Here is a 22,254-nt window from a genome sequence, read left to right as displayed (position 1 = left end):
CTGGCTTGTAGGGTTTCTGCTGAGAGATGTGCTGTGAGTCTGATGGGCTTCCCTTTGTGGGTGACCCGACCTTTCTCTCTGGCTGCCCTTAGCATTTTTTTCCTTCATTTCAACCCTGGTGAATCTGGCAATTATGTGCCTTGGGGTTGCTCTTCTTGAGGAATATCTTTGTGGTGTTCTCTGTATTTCCTGGACTTGAATATTGGCCTGCCTTGCTAGGTTGGGGAAGTTTTCCTGGATAATATCCTGAAGAGTATTTTCCAGCTTGGACTCATTCTTTCCATCATATTCAGGTACACCTATCAAATATATATTAGGTCTTTTCACATAGTCCCATATTTCTTGTTGACTTTGTTCATTCCTTTTTATCCTTTTTTCTCTAATCTTCCCTTCTCCTTTTATTTCATTGAGTTGATCTTTGACCTCTGATATCCTTTCTTCTGCTTAGTCAATTCGGCTGTTGAAACTTATGTATGCTTCACCAAGTTCTCGTGTTGTGTGTTTCAGCTCCATCAATTCACTTGTATTCCTCTCTAAGTTGTTTATTCTCGTTAGGATTTCATCAAATCTTTTTTCAAGGTTCTTAGTTTCTTTGCATTGGGTTAGAACATGTTCTTTTAGCTCACAGAAGTTTCTTATTACCCACCTTCTGAAGCCTGAGTCTGTCAATTCATCACACTCATTCTCCATCCAGCCTTGTTCCCTTGCTGGTGAGGAGTCATGATCCCTTGTAGGAGGAGAGGCGTTCTGGTTTTGTGTGTTTTCATCCTTTTTGCACTGGTTTCGTCCCATCTTTCTCGATTTATCCACCTGTCATCTTTGTAGTTGTTGACTTTCAGATTGGGTCTCTGAGTGGACATCCAGTTTGTTGATGACGAAATTATTTCTTTCTGTTTCTTAGTTTGCCTTCTAACAGTCTGGCCCCTCTGCTGTAGGACTGCTGAGGTCCACTCCAGGCCCTGCTTGCCTGGGGATCACCTGCAGCAGCTGCAGAACAGTAAGGGTTGCTGCCACTTTCTTCTTCTGCTATCTTTGTCCCAGAAGGATACCCACCAGATGTCAGTCTGAGCTCTCCTTTATGAGGTGACTCTTTGGATATACGGGGGTCAGGGAGTTGCTTGAGGAGACAGTCTCTCCTTTATCGGAGCTCAAGTGCTGATCTGTGAGCTCCATTGTTCATTCAGAGCTGCTGGGCAGGTACGTTTAAGTCTGCTGCAGCAGAACTCATAAACCCCCTTTTTTCTTCCCCAGGTGCTCTGTCCCAGGGAGTTAGGGCTTTATTTATGAGTTTCTGTTGTGCTGCTGCCTTTTTTCAGGGCTGGCCTGCCCAGTGAGGAGGCAGCCTAGTCACTGTCTGCTGCAGAGGTTTCACTGAGCTGCTGTGGGCTCCGCCCAGCTGCCATGTGAACTTCCCTGCAGTCCTGTTTATACGGGTATAGTTAGAACTGCCTTGTCAATGTTTGGCCACCTCTATAATGGCGAACTCTCTCTGTAATCGTGGGCTGCCTCGGCAATGGCGGACTACCTCCATAGTGGTGGACTGCCTCGGTAATGGCGGACGCCCCTCCCCAACTGAGTTGGGCCATCCCAGGTTCAGCTGTGCTTGCTGTGAAATTCTCAGTCCAGAGTGTTTCAGATTGCTGTTTTTTCTTGGGGGTGGGACCAGCTGAGCCTGATCACCTGGCTCCCTGCCTCAGAGCCCTTTTTTTTCTTTCTTTGTTTTTCAGTTGAATGTGTGACTCTGTCTCGCAGGTGTTCCAGTCGCCTGTTGAAAAGGCTCCGGGATCTGTGTGATTTCCCGTGCAGTTACCCACTGCGCCGGCTGAAACAGCCACTCTGAGATTCATGGCACTTTTTTGCCCAGGAATCTCCTGGCCTGGCTCCCTGTTTCAGCCCCCTTTTTTATCAGTTGAATGGGTGACTCTATCTCCCAGGAGCTCCAATCACCAGCTAAAATGGTGCCCAGACCCATGTATTTTGTGCGGAGAACCACAGCACCAGCCAAAACAGCCGTGCTGGTGACTCATGGGGCTCCTCTGCTTGGGAATCTCCTGGTCTGTGGGCAATAAAAATCCATCTGGAAATGCAGCATCCACTCACTCTCCATGCTTTCCCTGGAAGCTGCAATCCTGAGCTGCTCCTAATCGGCCATCTTGGAGCCATTCCTTGTAAAGGGGACATTATTATGTGTGCTTGTAGGTTTTTCTGCATACATTTTATTGTATATATAATTTTTATTATATAAAGGTTTATTACATATATGCAAACAATAATAATGAACTCCTCAGCTCTGTGTATTCATTCTTTCACTCCATTTATTTCTTCAACGTAAGCCAAATACCTTTCATGTAACAGACACATTCTTCCATCTTTCAGGACCCCCTTCCATCCTTAAAAGTTTCACTTACCTGCCCAGCCTGAGCAAGCTGAGAGATTTAAAATTGGACTATTAGGGTTAAATCTCAATTGAAGCTTTTATTCCCTTTTTTCAAATGAAAGTATTTCTGAAGCTAGGAAATATTTGTAAAAGATAACCTTTAAATACCCTTCTGAGAATTTAAATTTAGCTCACAGAAGTTTAAATACCAACAGTGTTAAACACTACTATTAATTTTTGGAATTACTTGATTCAATACATTCTATAAATCTAAGTATTAACAAAATAGATATTCCTATTCATTTGAATCCTGAGTTTTCTTTGGCTCTAAGTTTTCTGAAAAAGTAAGAATTACTTTGTTTTAAAAATGTGTTGTTATTTTCATTTCAGCCCTCTTTTTCTGTGGTACTTATAAGAATGAAAATGTATTTCGATACCAATCATATGAGTAGAGCTGCCTCTTCTATATACCATATCTCAGTGTAAGGCACTGTGAATTATGGGATGCCGCATTATTTTATGTATCAGTAAGAAAATGTTTAAAATACTGCCAATAGACTGGGCATGGTCCTCAAACCTGTAATCCCAGCACTTTGGGAGGCCAACGAAGGAGGATCACCAGAGGTCAGGAGTTTGAGACCAGCCTGCCTAACATGGTGAAACCCCATCTCTACTGAAAATACAAAAAATTACCCGGCCGGGGGCCTGGGTCTATGAACGGCGGTAGGTGCCAGGATCCAGAGCCTCTGGACAGGGGTAGGTGCCGGGGGCCTGGGTCTCTGGACAGCGATAGGTGCCGGGGTCCTGGGTCTCTGGACAGGGGGAGGTGCCAGGAGGCCTGGGTCTCTAGATAGCGGCAGGTGCCGGGGGCCTGGGACTGTGGACAGGGGTAGGTGCATAGGGGCCTGGGTCTCTGCCAGAGGTAGGTGCCGGGGGGCCTTGGTCTCTGGACAGGGTAGGTGCCGGACGTCTGGGTCTCTGGACAGGGGTAGGTGCCGGGGGGCCTGGGTCTCTGAAGGGGAATAGGTGCCAGGGAGCCTGGGTCTCCGGACAGAGGTAGGTGCCGGAGTCCATATCCTCTGGACAGGGTAGGTGTTGGGGGCCTGGGTCTCTGGACAGGGTTAGGTGCCAGGGGTCCTGGGTCTCTGGACGGGGGTAGGTGCCGGGGGGACATGGGTCTATGGACACGGACAGGTGCCGGGGGCCCGGGTCGTTGCACAGGGGTAGGTGCCGGGGGCTGGGTCTCTGGACAGGTGTAGGTGCCGGGCTCCTGAGTCTCTGGACAGGGGTAGGTGCCGGGGTCCAGGGCCTCTGTACAGGGCTGGGTACCGGGGGCCCTCAGTCTCTGGACAGGTGTAGGTGCCAGGGCCCTGGGCCTAGGTAGGTGCTAGGGTCCAGGGCCTCTCGACACGGGCAGGTGCCGGGAGGCTTGGGTCTCTGGACAGGTATAGGTGCCAGGGGCCTGGGTCTCTGGACAGGGGTGGGTGCTGGGGTCCAGTGTCTCTGGACAGGGTAGGTGCCGGGGGCCTGGGTCTCTGTAAAGTATAGGTGCCGGGGGCCTGGGTCTCTGGACAGGGGTAGGTGCTGGGGTCCAGGGCCTCTGGACAGCGGCAGGTGCCGGGGGGCCTGGGTGTTTGGACAGGGGTAGGGGCCGAGGGGACTGGGTCTCTGAAGGAGGATAGGTGCCGGGGGGCCTGGGTCTCCGGACAGGGGTAGGTGCCGGGGGGCCTGGGCCTGGATAGGTGCCGGGGTCCAGGACTCTGAACAGGGACAGGTGCCGGGGGTTTAGGTCTCTGGAGAGGGGCAGGTGCCATGGGCCTGGGTCTCCGGACAGGGGTAGGTGCTGGGGGGCCTGGGTCTCTACACAGGGGTAGGTGCCGGGGGCCTGGGTCTCTGGACAGGGGAAGGTGCCGGGAGCGCTGGATGTCTGGACAGGGGTAGGTGCCGGGGGGCCTAGGTCTCTGGACAGGCTAGGTGCCGGGGGCCTGGGTCTCCGGGGTATGTGCCGAGGTCCTGGGTCTCTGGACAGGGGTAGGTGCCAGGGGGCCTGGGCCTCTGGACGGGGGTAGGTGCCGGGGGGACTGGGCTTGCGTAGGTGCCAGGGTCCAGGACCTCTGTACAGGGGCAGGTGCCGGGGGGCCTGGGTCTCTGGACAGGGGCAGGTGCCGGGGGGCCTGGGTCTCTGGACAGGGGCAGGTGCCAGGGGGCTGGGTCTGAACGGGGGTGGATGCTGGGGTCCAGGGCCTCTGGACAGGCTAGGTGCCGGGGGCCTGGGTCTCTGGACAGGTGCAGGTGCCGGAGTCCACGGCATCTGGACATGTTCAAGTGCCGGGGGCATGGGTCTCTTGACAGGGGCAGATGCGGGGGCGCCTATGTCTCTGGACAGATGTAGGTGCCTTGGGCCTGGGTCTCTAGAAAGGGGTAGGTGCTGGGGGGCCTAGGCCTGGGTAGGTGCCGGGGTCCAGGGCCTCTGGACAGGGGTAGGTGCCGGGGGACCTGGGTCTCCGGGAGGGGCAGGTGCCGGGGGCCTGGGTCTCTGAAGGAGGATAGGTGCCGGGAGGCCTGGGTCTCCGGACAGGGGTAGTTGCCGGGGGGCCTGGGTCTCTGGATAGGGGTAGGTACTGGGGGCCTGGATCTCTGGAAATGGGCAGGTGCCGTGATCCAGGGCCTCTGGACAGAGGCAGGTGCCGGGGGGCATGGGTCTCTTGACAGGTGCAAATGCAGGGGCGCCTGGGTCTCTGGACAGCGGTAGGTGCCGGATGGCCTAGGTCTCTGGACAGGGGTAGGTGCCGGGGTCCAGGGCCTCTGCACAGAGCTAGGTGCTGGGGGCCCTGGGTCTCTGGACAGGGGTAGGTGCCAGGGAGCCTGGGTCTCTGGACAGGTGTTGGTGCCGGGGTCCAGGGCCTCTGGACAGGGTAGGTGCCGGGGGCCTGGGTCTCTGAACAGGCGTAGGTGTCAAGGGTCCTGGATCTCTGGACGGGTGTAGGTGCCGGGGGGCCTGGGCCAGGGTAGGTGCCGGGGTCCAGGGTGTCTGGACAGGGTGAGGTGCCAGGGGGCCTGGATCTGTGGACAGGGCCAGGTGCCAAGGGCCTGGGTCTCTGAACGGGGGTAGCTGCTGGGGTCCAGGGCCTCTGTACAGGGTAGGTCCCGGGGGCCTGGGTTTCTGGACAGGGGTAGGTGCCAGGGTTCCTGGGCCTCTGGATGGGGTAGGTGCCGGGGGCCTGGGTCTCTGGACAGGGGCAGGTGCCGGGGGCCTGGGTCTCTCGACAGGGATAGGTTCCGGGGTCCATGGCCTCTGGACAGGTGTAGGTGCCAGGGGTCCTGGGTCTCTGGACGAGGTAGGTGCCGGGGGGCCTGGGCCTGGGTAATTGCCAGGGTCCAGGGTGTCTGGACAGGGGCAGTTGTCAAGGGCCTGGGTCTCTGAACGGGGGTAGCTGCCAGGGTCCAGGGCCTCTGGACAGGGGTAGGTGCGGGGGGGCCTGGGTCTCTGGTCAGGGGTAGGTGCGGGGGGGCCTGGGCCTGGGTAGGTGCCGGGGTCCAGGGCCTCTGGACAGGAGCAGGTGCCGGGGGGCTTGGGTGTCTCGACAGGGCTAGGCACCGGGGGCATGGGTTTCTGGACAGGTGTAGGTGCCGGGGGGCCTTGGTCTCTGGACAGGGGTAGGTGCCGGGGGGCCTTGGTCTCTGGACAGGGGTAGGTGCCGGGGGGCCTGGGTCTCTGGACAGGGGTAGGTGCCGGCATCCAGGGCCTCTGGACAGGGCTAGGTGCCTGGGGTCCTGGATCTCTGGACAGAGGTAGATGCCGGGGGACCTGTGCCTGGGTAGGTGCTAGGGTCCAGGGCCTCTCGACAGGGGCAGGTGCCGGGAGACCTGCGTCTCTGGACAGGTGTAGGTGCCTGGGGTCCTGGGTCTCTGAACGGGGGTAGGTGCCGGGGGGCTTGGGCCTGGGTAGGTGCCAGGGTCCATGGTCTCTGGACAGGGGCCGGTGCCGGGGGCCTGGGTCTCTGGACAGGGGCAGGTGCCGGAGGCCTGGATCTCTGAACGGGGGTAGGTGCCAGGGTGCCTGGGTCTCTGGACAGGGATAGGCGCTGGGGTCCATGGCCTCTGGACAGGGGTAGGTGCCAGGGGCCTGGGTGTCTGGACAGGTGTAGGTGCCAGGGGTCCTGGGTCTCTGGACGAGGTAGGTGCCGGGGGGCCTCGGCCTGTGTAATTGCCGGGGTCCAGGGTGTCTGGACAGGGGCAGCTGTCGGGGGCCTGGGTCTCTGAACGGGGGTAGCTGCCGGGGTCCAGGGACTCTGGACAGGGGTAGGTGCCGGGGACCTGGGTCTCTGGACAGCAGTAGGCGCCGGTGTCCTGGGTCTCTGGAAAGGGTAGGTGCCGGGGGCTGGGTCTCTGGACAGGGGTAGGTGCCGGAGGGCCTGGGTCTCTGGACAGGGGTAGGTGCCTGGGGGCCTGGGTCTCTGGAGAGGGGTAGGTGCGGGGTGCTGGACAGGGGTAGGTTTTGGGGGACCCTGGTCTCTGGACAGGGGTAGGTGCGGGGTCCTGGGCCTCTGGACAGAGGCAGGTGCCGGGGGTTTGGGTCCCTGGACAGGGACAGGTGCCGAGGGGCCTGGGCCTGGGTAGGTGCCGGGGTCCAGGGCCTCTGATCAGGGAGAGGTGCCGGGGGTTTAGGTCTCTGGAGAGGGGCAGGTGCCAGGGGCCTGGGTCTCCGGACAGGGGTAGGTGCTGGGGGGGCTGGATGTCTGGACAGGGGTAGGTGCCGGGGGGCCTAGGTCTCTGGACAGGGGCAGGTGCCAGGGGCCTGGGTCTGAACGGGGGTGGATGCTGGGGTCCAGGGCCTCTGGACAGGCTAGGTGCCGGGGGCCTGGGTCTCTGGACAGTTGTAGGTTCCTTGGGCCCGGGTCTCTGGACCGCTGTAGGTGCTGGGAGGCCTTGGTCTCTGGACAGGTGTAGGTGCTGGGGGTCCTGACTCTCTGGACAGGCGTAGGTACCGGCGTCCAGGGCCTCTGGACAGGGCTAGGTGCCTGGGGCTCTGGATCTCTGCACAGAGGTAGGTGCCGGGGGGCCAGTGCCTGGGTACGTCCTAGGGTCCAGGGCCTCTCGACAGGGGCAGGTCCCGGGAGGCCTGGGTCTCTGGACAGGGATAGGTGCCGGGGGGCCTGGGTCTCTGGATAGGGGTAGGTGCTGGGGTCCAGTGTCTCGGGACAGGGTAGGTGCCGGTTGTCTCGGTCTCTGGACCGGTGTAGGTGCCAGGGGTCCTGGGTCTCTGAACAGGGGTAGGTGCCGCGGAGCCTGGGCCTGGGTAGGTGCCGGGTCCAGGGCATCTGGACAGAGGCAGGTGCCTAGGGGCCTGGACCTGTTCACATGGCCATGTGCCGGGGGCCTGGGTCTCTGAACGTTGGTAGGTGCCCGGGTATAGAGCCTGTAAACAGGGGTAGGTGCCGGGGTCCTGGGTCTCTGGACAGCGGTAGGTGCCGGTGTCCTGAGTCTCTGGACAGGGTAGGTGCCCGGGGCCTGGGTCTCTGGACAGGGGTACGTGCCGGGGCGCCTGGGTCTCTGGACAGGGGTCGGTGCCGAGGTGCCTGGGCCTGGGGAGGTGGTGGGGTCCAGGGCCTCTGGACAGAGGCAGGTGCTGAGGGGCCTGGGTCTCTGGACAGGGGCAGGTGCCGGGGTCAAGGGCCTCTGGACGGGGTAGTTGCCGGGGATCCTGGGTCTCTTCACAGGGGCAGGTGCCGGGGGGCCTGGGTCTCTTGACAGGGGTGGGTGCTGGGGCACCTGGGTCTCTGGACAGGGGTAGGTGCCAGGGGTCCTGGGTCTCTGGATGGGGGTAGGTGCTGGGAGGCCTGGGCCTGGGTACGTACCGGGGTTCAGGGCGTCTGGACAGAGGCAGGTGCCTGGGGGCCTGGACCTCTGGACATGGGCATATGCCGTGGGCCTGGGTCTCTGAACATTGGTAGGTGCCGGGGTCCAGACCCTCTGAACAGGGGTAGGTGCCAGGGGCCTGAGTCTCTGGACAGCAGTAGATGCTGGAGTCCTGGGTCTCTGGAAAGGGTAGGTGCCGGGGACTTGGGTCTCTGGACAGGGGTAGGTTCCGGGGGGCCTGGACCTGGGTAGGTGCCGGGGTCCAGGGTCTCTGGACAGTGGCAGGTGCCGGGGGCCTGGGTCTCTGGACAGGGGCAGGTGCTGAAGGCCTGGGTCTCTGAATGGGGGTAGGTGCCAGGGTGCCTGGGTCTCTGGACAGGGATAGGTGCCGGGGTCTATGGCCTCTGGACAGGGGTAGGTGCCAGGGTCCTGGGTGTCTGGACAGGTGTAGGTGCCAGGGGTCCTGGGTCTCTGGATGGGGTAGGTGCCAGGGGGCCTCGGCCTGGGTAATTGCCGGGGTCCAGGGTGTCTGGACAGGGGCAGCTGTCGGGGGCCTGGGTCTCTGAACGGGGTTAGCTGCCGGGGTCCAGGGACTCTGGACAGGGGTAGGTGCCGGGGTCCTGGGTCTCTGGAAAGGGTAGGTGCCAGGGGCTGAGTCTCTGGACGGGTAGGTGCCGGGGGGCCTGGGTCTCTGGACAGGGATAGGTGCCGGGGTCTATGGCCTCTGGACAGGGGTAGGTGCCAGGGTTCTGGGTGTCTGGACAGGTGTAGGTGCCAGGGGTTCTGGGTCTCTGGATGGGGTAGGTGCCAGGGGGCCTCGGCCTGGGTAATTGCCGGGGTCCAGGGTGTCTGGACAGGGGCAGCTGTCGGGGGCCTGGGTCTCTGAACGGGGTTAGCTGCCGGGGTCCAGGGACTCTGGACAGGGGTAGGTGCCGGGGTCCTGGATCTCTGGAAAGGGTAGGTGCCGGGGGCTGGGTCTCTGGACGGGTAGGTGCCGGGGGGCCTGGGTCTCTGGACACGTGTAGGTGCCTGGGGGCCTGGGTCTCTGGAGAGGGGTAGATGCGGGGTGCTGGACAGGGGTAGGTGTTGGGGGACCTCGGTCTCTGGACAGGGATAGGTGTTGGGTGACCCTGGTCTCTGGACAGGGGTTGGTGCGGGGTCCTGGGCCTCTGGACAGAGGCAGGTGCCGGGGGTTTGGGTCCCTGGACAGGGTCAGGTGCCGAGGGGCCTGGGCCTGGGTAGGTGCCGGGGTCCAGGGCCTCTGAACAGGGGCACGTGCCGGGCGTTTAGGTCTCTGGAGAGGGGCAGGTGCCAGGGGCCTGGGTCTCTGGACAGGGGTAGGTTCTGTGGGGCCTGGGTCTCTACACAGGGGTAGGTGCCGGGGGCCTGGGTCTCTGGACAGGGGAAGGTGCCTGCGGGGCTGGGTGTCTGGACAGGGGTAGGTGCCGAGGGGCCTGGGTCTCTGGACAGGTGCAGGGACCGGGGGCCTAGGTCTCTGGACAGGGCCAGGTGCCGGGGTCCACGGCCTCTGGACAGCGGCAGGTGCCAGGGAGCCTGCGTCTCTGGACAGGGGCAGGTGCCGGGGCTTGGGTCTCTTGACAGGGGTAGGTGCCAGGGATCCTGAGTCTCTGGACAGGCGTAGGTGCTGGGGTCCTGGGTCTCTAGACAGGGGTAGATGCCGGGGAGCCTGGGTCTCTGGACAGGGGTAGGTGCCAGATCCCTGGGTCTCTGGTCAGGGGTAGGTGCCGGGGGGGGCTTAGGTCTCTGGAGAGGGGTAGGTGCCGGTGGGCCTGGTTCTCTGGACAGGGGTAGGTGCCGGGGGCCCTGGGTCTCTGGATAGTGGTAAGTGCGGGGGTCCAGTGCATCTGGACGGTGTAGGTACTGGGGGCCTGGGTCTCTGGACAGGGGTAGGTGCCAGGGCTCCTGGGTCTGTGGAAGGGGTAGGTGCCGGGGACCTGGGTCTCTGGACAGGGGTAGGTGCCGTGGGGCCTGAGTCTCTGGACAGGGGTAGGTGCCGGGTGGCCTGGGTCTCTGGACAGGGGTAGGTGCAGGGGGCCTGGGTCTATGGACAGGGGTAGGTTCCGGGGAGCCTGTGTTTCTGGACAGGGATAGATTCCAGGGTCCAGGGCCTCTAGTCAGGGGTAGGTACCGGGGGCCTGGGTGTCTGGAAAGGGGTAGGTGCCAGGAGTCCTGGGTCTCTGGACAGGGGTAGGTGCCGCGGGGGCCTCAGTCTCTGGACAGGGGTAGGTGTCGGGTTCTGGACAAGGGTAGGTGTTGAGGGACCTGGGCCTCTCTACAGGGATAGGTGTTGGGGAACCTGGGTCTCTGGACGGGGGTAGGTAAGGGGTCCTGGGACTCTGGACAGGGGCAGGTGCCGGGGGCCTGGGTCTCTGGACAAGGGTAGGTGCCGGGGGGCCTGTGTCTCTGGACAGGGGTACGTGCCGGGGGCCTGGCTCTCTGGACAGGGGTTGGTTCCGGGGGGCCTGGGTCTCTGGACAGGGGTAGGTGCTGGGGGCCTGGACCTGGGTAGGTGCCGGGATCCAGGGCCTCTGGTCAGTGGCAGGTGCCGCGGGGCCTTGGTCTCTGGACAGAGGTAGATGCCAGGGGACCTGGGTCTCCGGGAGGGGCGGGTGCTGGGGGCCTGGGTGTCTGAAGGGGGATAGGTGCCGGGGTGCCTGGGTCTCCGGACAGGGGTAGGTGCCGGAGTCCAGATCCTCTGGACAAGGTAGGTGCCGGAGGCCTGGGTCTCTGGACAGGGTTAGGTGCCAGGGGTCCTGGGTCTCTGGATGGGGGTAGGTGCCGGGGGGCCTGGGCCTGGGTAGGTGCCAGGGTCAAGGGCCTCTGGACAGGGGTAGGTGCAGGGGGACCTGGGACTCTGGACACGGACTGGTGCCGAGGGCCTGGGTCTCTGGACAGGAGTAGGTGCCGGGGGGCCTGGGACTTTGGACTGGGGTAGCTGCCGGGGGCGTGGGTCTCTGGACAGGTGTAGGTACCGGGGTCCTGAGTCTCTGGACAGGGGTCGGTGCCGGGGGCCTGGGTCTCTGGACAGGGGTAGGTGCCGCAGGGCATGGGTCTCTGGACAAGGGTAGGTGCCGGGGTCCAGGGCCTCTGGACAGGGCTGAGTGCCGGGGGCCCTGGGTCTCTGGACAGGTGTAGGTGCTGGGGCCCTGGGCCTAGGTAGGTGCTAGGGTCCAGGGCCTCTTGACAGGGGCAGGTGCTGGGAGGCTTGCGTCTCTGGACAGGGATAGGTGCCGGGGGCCTGGGTCTCTAGACAGGGGTGGGTGCTGGGGTCCAGTGTCTCTGGATAGGGTAGGTGCCGGGGGCCTGGGTCTCTGGACAGGCGTAGGTGCCAGGGGTCCTGGGTCTCTGGATGGGGGTAGGTGCTGGGAGGCCTGGGCCTGGGTACGTACCGGGGTTCAGGGCGTCTGGACAGAGGCAGGTGCCTGGGGGCCTGGACCTCTGGACATGGGCATATGCCGTGGGCCTGAGTCTCTGAACGTTGGTAGGTGCCGGGGTCCAGACCCTCTGAACAGGGGTAGGTGCCAGGGGCCTGAGTCTCTGGACAGCAGTAGATGCCGGAGTCCTGGGTCTCTGGAAAGTGTAGGTGCCGGGGACTTGGGTCTCTGGACAGGGGTAGGTGCCAGGGGGCCTGCGTCTCTGGACAGTGGTAGGTGCCGGGGCCCGTGGGTCTCTGGACAGGGGTCAGTGCTGGGGGGCCTGGGCCTGGGTAGATGACAGGGTCAAGGGCCTCTGGACAGGGGTAGGTGCAGGGGGACCTGGGACTCTGGACACGGACTGGTGCCGAGGGCCTGGGTCTCTGGACAGGAGTAGGTGCCGGGGGGCCTGGGACTTTGGACTGGGGTAGCTGCCGGGGGCGTGGGTCTCTGGACAGGTGTAGGTGCCGGGGTCCTGAGTCTCTGGACAGGGGTAGGTGCCGGGGGCCTGGGTCTCTGGACAGGGGTAGGTGCCGCAGGGCATGGGTCTCTGGACAAGGGTAGGTGCCGGGGTCCAGGGCCTCTGGACAGGGCTGGGTGCCGGGGGCCCTGGGTCTCTGGACAGGTGTAGGTGCTGGGGCCCTGGGCCTAGGTAGGTGCTAGGGTCCAGGGCCTCTTGACAGGGGCAGGTGCTGGGAGGCTTGTGTCTCTGGACAGGGATAGGTGCCGGGGGCCTGGGTCTCTAGACAGGGGTGGGTGCTGGGGTCCAGTGTCTCTGGATAGGGTAGGTGCCGGGGGCCTGGGTCTCTGGACAGGCGTAGGTGCCAGGGGTCCTGGGTCTCTGGATGGGGGTAGGTGCTGGGAGGCCTGGGCCTGGGTACGTACCGGGGTTCAGGGCGTCTGGACAGAGGCAGGTGCCTGGGGGCCTGGACCTCTGGACATGGGCATATGCCGTGGGCCTGGGTCTCTGAACGTTGGTAGGTGCCGGGGTCCAGACCCTCTGAACAGGGGTAGGTGCCAGGGGCCTGAGTCTCTGGACAGCAGTAGATGCCGGAGTCCTGGGTCTCTGGAAAGGGTAGGTGCCGGGGGACTTGGGTCTCTGGACAGGGGTAGGTGCCAGGGGGCCTGCGTCTCTGGACAGTGGTAGGTGCCGGGGCCCGTGGGTCTCTGGACAGGGGTCAGTGCTGGGGGGCCTGGGCCTGGGTAGATGACAGGGTCCAGGGCCTCTGGACAGGGGCAGGTGCCGGGTTCCACGGCCTCTGGCCAGGGGCAGTGGCCGGGGGGCCTGGGTCTCTGGACGGGGCAGGTGCCGGGGGTTGGGTCTCGGAATGGGGGTAAGTGCCAGTGTCCAGGGCCTCTGGACGGGGTAGGTGCCCGGGTCCTGGATCTCTGGACAGGATAGGAGCCGGGGGCCTAGGTCTGTGGACAGGGGTAGGTGCCGGGGGGCCTGGGTCTCTGGACAGGCTAGATGCCGGGGAGCCTGGGTCTCTGGAAAGGGTTAGGTGCCGGGGGGCTTGTGTCTATGGACACAGGCACGTGCCAGGGTCCAGGGCTTCTGGACAGAGGCAGGTGCCGGGGGGCTTGGGTCTATTGAAAGAGGCAGATGCGGGGGCGCCTGTGTCTCTTGACAGGGGTAGGTGCCGGGGGGCCTGGGTCTCTGGACAGGGGTAGGTGCCGGGGTCCAGGGCCTCTGGATAGGGCTATGCACCGGGGGCCCTGGGCCTGGGTATTTGCTGTGGTCCAGAGACTCTGGACAGGGGCAGGTGCTGGAAGGCCTGGGTCTCTGCATAGGGGTAGGTGCCGGGGGGCCTGGGTCTCTGGACAGGGGTAGGTGCCGGGGGGCCTGGGTCTCTGGACAGGGGTAGGTGCTGGGGTCCAGGGCCTCTGGACAGGGTAGGTGACGGGGGCCTGGGTCTCTGGGCAGGCATAGGTGCCAGTGGTCCTGGGTCTCTGGAAGAGGGTAGGTGCCTGAGGGCGTTGGCCTGGGTAGGGGCCTGGGTCCAGGGCGTCTGGACAGGGGCAGGTGCCTGGGGACCTGGATCTCTGGACATGGCCATGTGCTGGGGGCCTGGGTCTATGAACGGCAGTAGGAGCCGGGATGCAGAGCCTCTGGACAGGGGTAGGTGCCGGGGGCCTGGGTCTCTGGACAGGGTAGGTGCCGGGGGGCCTGGGCCTGGGCCTGGGGAGATGCCGTAGTCCAGGGCCTCTGGACAGGGTTAGGTGCCAGGGGCCCTGGGTCTCTGGACAGGGACAGGTGCCGGGGCTCCTGGGTCTCTGGACAGGGGCAGGTCCCGGGGAGCCTGTGTCTCTGGACAGGGGGAGGTGCCGGGGGGCCTGGGTCTCTAGATAGCGGCAGGTGCCGGGGGCCTGGGACTGTGGACAGGGTCAGGTGCGTAGGGGCCTGGGTCTCTGCAGAGAGGTAGGTGCCGGGGGCTTTGGTCTCTGGACAAGGGTAGGTGCCGGGGGACCTGGGTCTCCGGGAGGGGCAGGTGCCGAGGGCCTGGGTTTCTGAAGGAGGATAGGTGCCGGGGGGCCTGGATCTCCGGACAGGGGTAGGTGCCAGGAGTCCTGGGTCTCTGGATGGGGTTAGGTGCCGGGGGGCCTGGGCCTGGGTAGGTGCCAGGGTTCAGGGCCTCTGGACAGGTGTAGGTGCAGGGGGCTGGGTCCTGGACACGGACAGGTGCCGGGGACCGGGGTCTCTGGACAGGGGTAGGTGCCAGGGGCTGGGTCTCTGGACAGGGGCAGGTGCCGGGGGCCTGGGATTCTGAACGGGGGTAGGTGCCAGGAGGCCTGGGTCTCTGGCTGGGGTAGGTGCCGGGGTCCAGGGCCACTGGACAGGGTAGGTGCTGGGGACCTGGGTCTCTGGACAGAGGTAGGTGCCGGAGGGCCTGGGACTGGGTAGGTGCCGGGGGTCCTGGGCCTCTCGACAGGTGCTGGTGCCGAGGGTTTGGGTCTCTGGACAGGGGCAGAGACTGGGTGATCGTTAGATCCCATTTATCAATTTTGGCTTTTGTTGCAATGGCTTTTGCTCTTTTAGTCATGAAGTCTTTGCCCTTGTCTATGTCCTGGATGAGATTGCTTAGGTTTTCTTCTAGAGTGTTTATAGTTTTAGTTTTTATGTTTGAGTCTTTAATCCATCTTAATTTTTGTATAAGATGTAAGGAATGGGTCTAGTTTCTGTTTTCTGCATATGGCTAGCCAGTTTTCCCAGCACCATTTATTAAATTGGGAACCCTTTCCCCATTGCTTGTTTTTGACAGGTTTGTGGAAGATCAGATGGTTGTGGACGCGTGGTGTTATTTCTGAGGTCTCTCTTCTGTTCCTTTGGTCTACATGTTTAGTTCCTACCAGTGAACTAACCATGCTGTTTTGGTTACTGTATCTCTTTAGAACAGTCTGAAGTCAGGTAGTGTGATCCCTCCAGCTTTGTTCTTTTGACTTAGGATTGTCTTGGCTATCCGGGCTCTTTTTTGGTTTCATATGAAATTTAAAGTAGTTGTTTCTGGTTTTGTGAAGAAAATCAGTGGTAGCTTGAGGGGAATAGCACTGAATTTATAAATCACTTTGGGCAGTATGGCCATTTTCACGATAATGATTCTTTCTACCCAGGAGCATGGAATGTTTTTCCATTTGTTTGTGTCCTCTCTTATTTCTTTGAGCGGTGGTTTGTAGTTCTCCTTGAAGAGGTCCTTCACTTCCCTTGTAAGTTGCATTCCTAGGTATTTTATTTTCTTTGTAACAATTGTGAATGGGAGTTCACTCAAGGTTTGGCTCTCTGCTTGCCTGAGATGATGGGGTTTTGTAAATATACACTCATGTTGTCTGCAAACAGAGACAATTTGATGTCCTCTCTTCCTGTTTGAATACACTTTGTTTCTTTTTTTTGCTTGATTTCTCTGGCCAGAACTTCCAATACTATGTTGAATAGGAGTGGTGAAAGCCGGCATCCTTGTCTTGTGCTGGATTTAAAGGGAATGATTCCAGCTTTTGCCCATTCATTATGGTACTGGCTGTGGGTTTGTCATTAATAGCTCTTACTATTTTGAGATAGTTCTGTCAACACCTAGTTTATTGAGAGTTTTTAGCATGAAAGGGTGTTGAATTTTATCAAAGACCTTTTCTGCATCTATTGAGATAATCATGTGGTGTTGTTTTTTTTTTTTTTTTTTGGTCATTGGTTCTGTTTATGTGACGGATTACGTTTATTGATTTGCATGTGTTGAACCAGCCTTGCATCCCAGAGATGAAGCCCACTTGATTGTAATGGATAAGCTTTTTGATGTGCTGCTGGATTCGGTTTGCCAGTATTTTATTGAGGATTTTCAAATCAATGTTCATCAGCAATATCGGCCTGAAACTTTCATTTTTTGTTGTCTCTCTGCCAGGTTTTAAAATCAGGATGATGCTGGCCTCATAAAACGAGTTAGGGAGGAGTTCCTCTTTTTCTATTGTTTGGAATAGTTTAGAAGGGATGGTACCAGCTCTTCTTTGTACCTCTGGTAGAATTTGGCTGTGAATCCATCTGGTCCTGGGCTTTTTTTGGTTAGTGGGCTATTCATTACTGCCTCAATTTCAGAAGTTCTTATTGGTCTATTTAGGGATTCGATGTCTTCCTGGTTTAGTCTTGGGAGGGTGTATGTGTCCAGGAATTTATCCATTTCTTCTAGATTTGCTGGTTTATTTGTGTAGAGGTGTTTGTAGTATCCTCTGATGGTAATTGTATTTCTGTGGGATCAGTGGTGATACATCTTTTATCATTTTTGTGTGTCTATTTGATTCTTTTTTCTTCATTAGTTTTGTTCGGGATCTATCTATCTATTTTGCTAACTTTTCACAAAACATTATCATCAAAGTGAACAGGTAGCCTACAAAATGGGAGAAAATTTTTGCAATTTATCCAGGCCTGGGCCTGGGTGGGTGCCGGGATCCAGGGCCTCTGTACAGGGCAAGGTGCCGGGGGCCTGGGTCTCTGGACAGGGATAGGTGCGGGGGGTCTGGGTCTCTGGCCAGGGGCAGGTGCCGGGGGGCTTGGATCTCAGGATAGAGGTAGGTGACAGGGGCCTGGGTCTCTGGACAGGGGTAGGTGCGGGGGGACTGGGTCTCTGGAAGGGGCAGGTGCCGAGGGCCTGGGTCTCTGAACGGGGGTAGGTGCTGGGGGCCTGAGTCTCTGGACGGGGGTCAGTGCCGGGGTCCAGGGCCTCTGGACAGAGTAGCCGCCAGGGGCCTGGGTCTCTGGACAGGGTTAGGTGCCAGGGGTCCTGGGTCTCTGGACGGGGTAGGTGACGGTGTACTGGGTCTCTGGACAGGGGTAGGTGCCGGGGGGCCTGTGGCTGTGTAGGTGTTAGGGTCCAGGGCCTCTCGACAGGGGCAGGTGCTGGGAGGCCTGGGTCTCTGAACAAGGGTAGGAGCCGAGGGGCCTGGGTCTCTGGACAGGGGTGGGTGCTGGAGTCCAGTGTCTCTGGACAGGGTAGGTGCCAGGGGCCTGGGTCTCTGGACAGGCGTAGGTGATAGGGTTCCTGGGTCTCTGGATGGGAGTAGGTGCCGGGAGGCCTGGGCCTGGGTACGTACCGGGGTTCAGGGCGTCTGGACAGAGGCAGGTGCCTGGGGGCCTGGATCTCTGGACATGGGCATATGCCGGGGGCCTGGGTCTCTGAACGTTGCTAGGTGCCGGGGTCCAGAGCCTCTGAACAGTGGTAGGTGCCAGGGGCCTGAGACTCTGGACAGCGGTAGGAGCCGGGGTCATGGGTCTCTGGAAAGTGTAGGTGCCGGGGGCTTGGGTCTCTGGACAGGGGTAGGTTCCGGGGGGCCTGAGTCTCTGGACAGGAGTAGGTGCCGGGGCCCGTGGGTCTCTGGACAGGGGTCGGTGCTGGGGGGCCTGGGCCTGGGTAGGTGGCAGGGTTGAGGGCCTCTGGACAGGGGCAGGTGCCGGGGTCCACAGCCTCTGGACAGGGGCAGTTGCCAGGGGGCCTGGTTCTCTGGGCAGGAGCAGGTGCCGGGGGCTTGGGTCTCGGAATGCGGGTAAGTGCCGGTATCCAGAGACTCTGGACGGGGTAGGTGCTGGGGACCTGGGTCTCTGGACAGGGTTAGGTGCCGGGAGTCCTGGGTCTCTGGACAGGGACAGGTGCCGGGGGGCCTGGGTCTTTGGACAGGGGCAGTTGACGGGGGCCTGGGTCTCTGAACAGGGGTAGGTGCCAGGTGGCCTGGGTTTCTGGACAGGGGTAGGTGCCGGGGTCCAGGGCCTCTGGAAAGCGGCAGGTGCCGGGGGGCCTGGGTGTGTGGACAGGGGTAGGGGCCGAGGGGCCTGGGTCTCTAGAGAGGGTAGGTGCTGGGGGCCTGGGCCTGGGTAGGTGCCGGGGTCCAGGGCCTCTGGACAGGGGTAGGTGCCGGTGGCCTGGGTCTCTGGACAAGGTTAGGTGCCAGGGGTCTTGGATCTCTGGACAAGGTAGGTACCAGGGCCCTGGGTCTCTGGACAGGGGTAGGTGCCAGGGTCTAGGGCCTCTGGAAAGCGGCAGGTGCCGGGGGGCCTGGGTGTTTGGACAGGGGTAGGGGCCGAGGGGCCTGGGTCTCTAGAAAGGGGTAGGTGCTGGGGGGCCTGGGCCTGGGTACGTGCCGGGGTCCAGGGCCTCTGGACAGGGGCAGATGCTGGGGGCCTGAGTCTCTGGATGGGGGTCGGTGCCGGTGTCCAGGGCCTCTGGACAGAGTAGCCGCCGGGGGCCTGGGTCTCTGGACAGGGGTAGGTGCCGGGGGACCCGGGTCTCTGGAAGGGGCAGGTGCCGAGGGCCTGGGCCTCTGAACGGGGGTACGTGCTGGGGGCCTGAGTCTCTCGACGGGGGTCGGTGCCGGGGTCCAGGGCCTCTGGACAGAGTAGCCGCCGGGGGCTTGGGTCTCTGGACAGGGTTAGGTGCCAGGGGTCCTGGGTCTCTGGACGGGGTAGGTGATGGTGTACTGGGTCTCTGGACAGGGGTAGGTGGTGGGGGTCCTGGGTCTCTGGACGGGGTAGGTGATGGTGTACTGGGTCTCTGGACAGGGGTAGGTGCCGGGGGGCCTGAGTCTCTTGACAGGTGTAGGTGCCGGGGGGCCTGGGTCTCTAGACAGGGGTAGGTGCCAGGGGGCCTGGGTCTGTGGACAGGGGTAGGTGCAGGGATCCTGGGTCTCTGGACAGGACTAGGTGCCGGGGGTCCTGAGTCTGTGGACAGGGGTAGGTGCCGGGGTCCTGGGTCTCTGGACAGGGGTAGGTGCTGGGGGGCCTGGGCCTGGGTAGTTGCCAGGGTCCAGGGCCTCTGGACAAGGGCAGGTGCCGAGGGGCCTGGGTCTCTGGACAAGGTTAGGTGCCGGGGGCCTGGGCCTGGGTAGGTGCCGGGGGGCCTGGGTTTCTGGACAGTGATACGTGCCGGCGTCCAGGGCCTCTGGACAGGGGTAGGTGCCTAGGACCTGGGTCTCCGGACAGGGATAGGTACAAGGGGTCCTGGGTCTCTGGATGGGGTAAGTGCCGGGGGCCTGTGTCTCTGGACAGGGGTAGGTGCCGGGGGGCCTGGGTCTGTGGACAGGGGTAGGTACTGGGGTCCAGGGTTTCTGGACAGGGCTAGTTGCTGGGTGGCCTGGGTCTCTGGACAGGGGTAGGTCCCGGGGAGATTGTGCCTGGGTAGGTGCTGGGGTCCAGGGCCTCTGGACAGAGGCAGGTGGCGGGGCACCTAGGTCTCTTGACAGGAGTAGGTGCCCGGGGGCCTGGGTCTTTGGACAGGGGTAGGTGCCGGTGTCCTGGGTCTCTGGACAGGGGAAGGTGCCGGCGGGGCTGGGTGTCTGGACAGGGGTAGGTGCCGGGGGGCCTAGGTCTCTGGACAGGGGTAGGTGCCGAGGGGCCTGGGTCTCTGGACAGGTGCAGGGACCAGGGTGCCTGGGTATCTGGACAGGGGCAGGTGCCAGGGTCCAGGGCATCTGAACATGTTCAGGTGCCGAGGGCATGTGTCTCTTGACAGGGGCAGATGCGGGAGCACCTATATCTCTGGACAGATGTAGGTGCCTTGGGCCTGGGTCTCTGGACTACTGTAGGTGCCGGGGGACCTTGGTCTCTGGACAGGGGTAGGTGCTGGGGGGCCTGGGTCTCTGGACAGGGGTAGGTGCCGGAGTCCAGGGCCTCTGGACAGGGGTAGGTGCCGGGGGGCCTGGGTCTCTTGTCAGGGGCAGATCCCAGGTCCAGGGCCCCTGGACAGGGGTAGGTGCCGGGGTCCAGGACAGGGCTAGGTGCCGGGGGGCCTGGGTCTCTGGACAAGGGTAGATGCCAGGGGGCCTGGGTCTCTGGACAAGGGTCGGTGCTGGGGTCCAGGGCCCCTGAACAGGGCTAAGTACCGGGGGTCCTGGGTCTCTGGACAGGGGTAGGTGCCGGGTGTCCTGGGTCTCTGGACGGGCGTAGGTGCCAGGGTTACTGGGCCTGGGTAGGTGCCGAGGTCCAGGGCCTCTGGACAGGGGCAGGTGCGGGGGAGGCTGAGTCTCTGGACAAGGGCAGGTGCCGGTGTCCTGGGTCTCTGAACAGGTGTAGGTGCCGGAGTCCTGGGTCTCTGGACAGGGGTAGGTGCTGGGGGGCCTGCATCTCTGGACAGGGATAGGTGCTGGGGGGCTCAGCCTGGGTAGATGCCGGGATCTGGGGCCTCCGGACAGGGGCAGGTGCCGGGGGTCCTGGGTCTCCGGACATGGGTAGGTGCCGGGGGGCTTTGGTCTCTGGATGGTGTAGGTGCCAGGGGGCCTGGGTCTCTCGACAGGGGCAGGTGCCGGGGGGCCTGGGTCTCTGGACAGGGGCAGGTGCCGGGGGGCCTTGGTCTCTGGACAGGGGAAGGTTCCGGGGTCCAGGGCCTCCTCACAGGGGCAGGTGCCGGAGGGCCTGGGTCTCTGGACAGGGATAGGTGCCGGGGTCCAGGGCCTCTGGACAGGGCAAGGTGCCAGAGGGCCTGTGTCTCTGGACAAGGGTACGTGCGAGGGAGCCTGGGTCTCTGGACAGGGGCAGGTGCCGGGGTCCTGGGTCTCTCGACAGGTGTAGGTGCCGGGGTCCTGGGTCTCTGGACAGGGGTAGGTGCCGGGGGTCTGCGTCTCTGGACAGGAATAGATGCCGGGGGGCTGAGCCTGGGTAGGTGCCGTGGTCCAGGGCCTCCGGACAGGGACAGGTGCCAGGGTGCCTGGGTCTCCGGATAGGGGTAGGCGTCGGGGGTACTGTGTCTCTGGACAGGCGTAGGTGTTGGGCTCCAGGGCGCATGTACGGGATAGGTGCCTGGGGCCTGGATGTCTGGACAGGGGGGAGGTGCCAGTGGTCCTGGGTCGCTGGACAGAGTAGGTGCCGGGGGCCTGGGTCTCTGGACAGGGGAAGTGCCGGGGTCCAGGGTCTGTGGACAGGGATATGTGCCAGGGGTCCTGTGTCTCTGGACGGGGGTAGGATTATAAGCAGGATTCCAAAGTCAGAAATGTTAAAATGTGACAAAATGAGCTTCTTAGTTGAAATACAGTGATACCTCTAATCCTTAAAACATATTTCAAAGTAGGTATAATTGTAATATTTTACTTAATTAAAATGGTTTTGTAAGTAGTAATGCTTTACGATTATTGAGCGGTTATTTGTGCTGAGAACTGTTGTAAATGCTTTGTATAGATTCTCATGTAAGCATCACACTGGGAGATAGCTACTATTCTCATCTGTATTTTACTAATGAGAAAATTGAGGCTCATAAGGGCTCACTAGCAGTGAATGAGTGACAGAGCTTAAAGTAGGAATCAAGCCCAAATTGAACTGAATCCAAAGGCTAAGCCCTTTCTATGAAGCAACCTGCTCTTTCATTAATGTGGTGGGTAATAATTGCTAACAAAGATTGAACTTTCTTCACAGCAAAGTAACTATTAGTTTTTAAGGCAGAGGGATAACATACTATTTGATGTTTACAGTTAAATGTATCATTGTTTGTTTTGGGATAGTGCACTACAATTGCCTGAAATGTCCTCTCACTCTAATAGGACTGCTCTACATTGGGCATGTGCCCATGGCCATCCAGGAGTGGTAACTCACTTGGTGGCCAGAAAATGCCAGCTTGACCTCACTGACAGTGAAAACAGGACAGCTCTGATCAAGGTATATGGTGTCAACTTTTTCAGCATGGAATGGATTTAATTTAAAATCACAGAATAAAATGAATTAATCTCATTGGAATATAACTAGTTGTTGAATCAGGTGGAAAATTTCCTAGAATTTACAATCTATTTCTTGGTCTAATACTGACAGGCTGTACAATGTCAGAAAGAGGTTTGTGCATCCATCCTCCTGGAACATGGCGCCAATCCAAATATTACAGATATGTACGGCAACACTGCCCTGCACTATGCCATTGACAATGAGAATATATCAATGGCAGGAAAACTGCTTGCATATGGTGCAGATATCGAAGCAAGAAGCCAGGTATAGATCAACCGGTGTTCTTTTCAAAGTATTTCAAGTGTATTTGTTTTACCATTGACGTATGTAAGGGTCAGTTTTCTATATTTGGAAGCTCAAGTACTCCCTAAGTGAAGATATTTTTAAATAATGTAATTATCTAAGATTTTCCTATA

At 60.5% G+C, this 22,254-nt stretch overlaps 1 protein-coding gene across 5 annotated transcripts in view; it reads left to right on the top strand.

Annotated features, from left to right (window-relative positions):
* LOC110568090 (ankyrin repeat domain-containing protein 62-like) overlaps positions 1–22,254 on the top strand; it is a 98,699-nt gene that overhangs the window by 5,533 nt on the left and 70,912 nt on the right. For all 5 annotated transcript variants that reach the window (XR_010340905.1, XR_010340907.1, XR_010340906.1 and 2 more), the window contains exons 2-3: positions 21,664–21,778; positions 21,929–22,102. Coding sequence is in view for 1 of the 5 variants with exons in the window: in XM_064371808.1 (XP_064227878.1) it covers positions 21,664–21,778; positions 21,929–22,102 (289 nt within the window). In the remaining 4 variants the exon portion in view is untranslated. The remainder of the gene's footprint in view (positions 1–21,663; positions 21,779–21,928; positions 22,103–22,254) is intronic.

The sequence above is a fragment of the Aotus nancymaae genome, unplaced genomic scaffold (genome assembly GCF_030222135.1).
Source record: "Aotus nancymaae isolate 86718 unplaced genomic scaffold, 86718_ANA_hifiasm-v0.15.2.pri h1tg000183l, whole genome shotgun sequence".
Classification (NCBI taxonomy): Eukaryota; Metazoa; Chordata; class Mammalia; order Primates; family Aotidae; genus Aotus; species Aotus nancymaae.
Note: the sequence above shows the minus strand (reverse complement) of the source record. Positions and strands in the feature narration are given on the sequence as shown.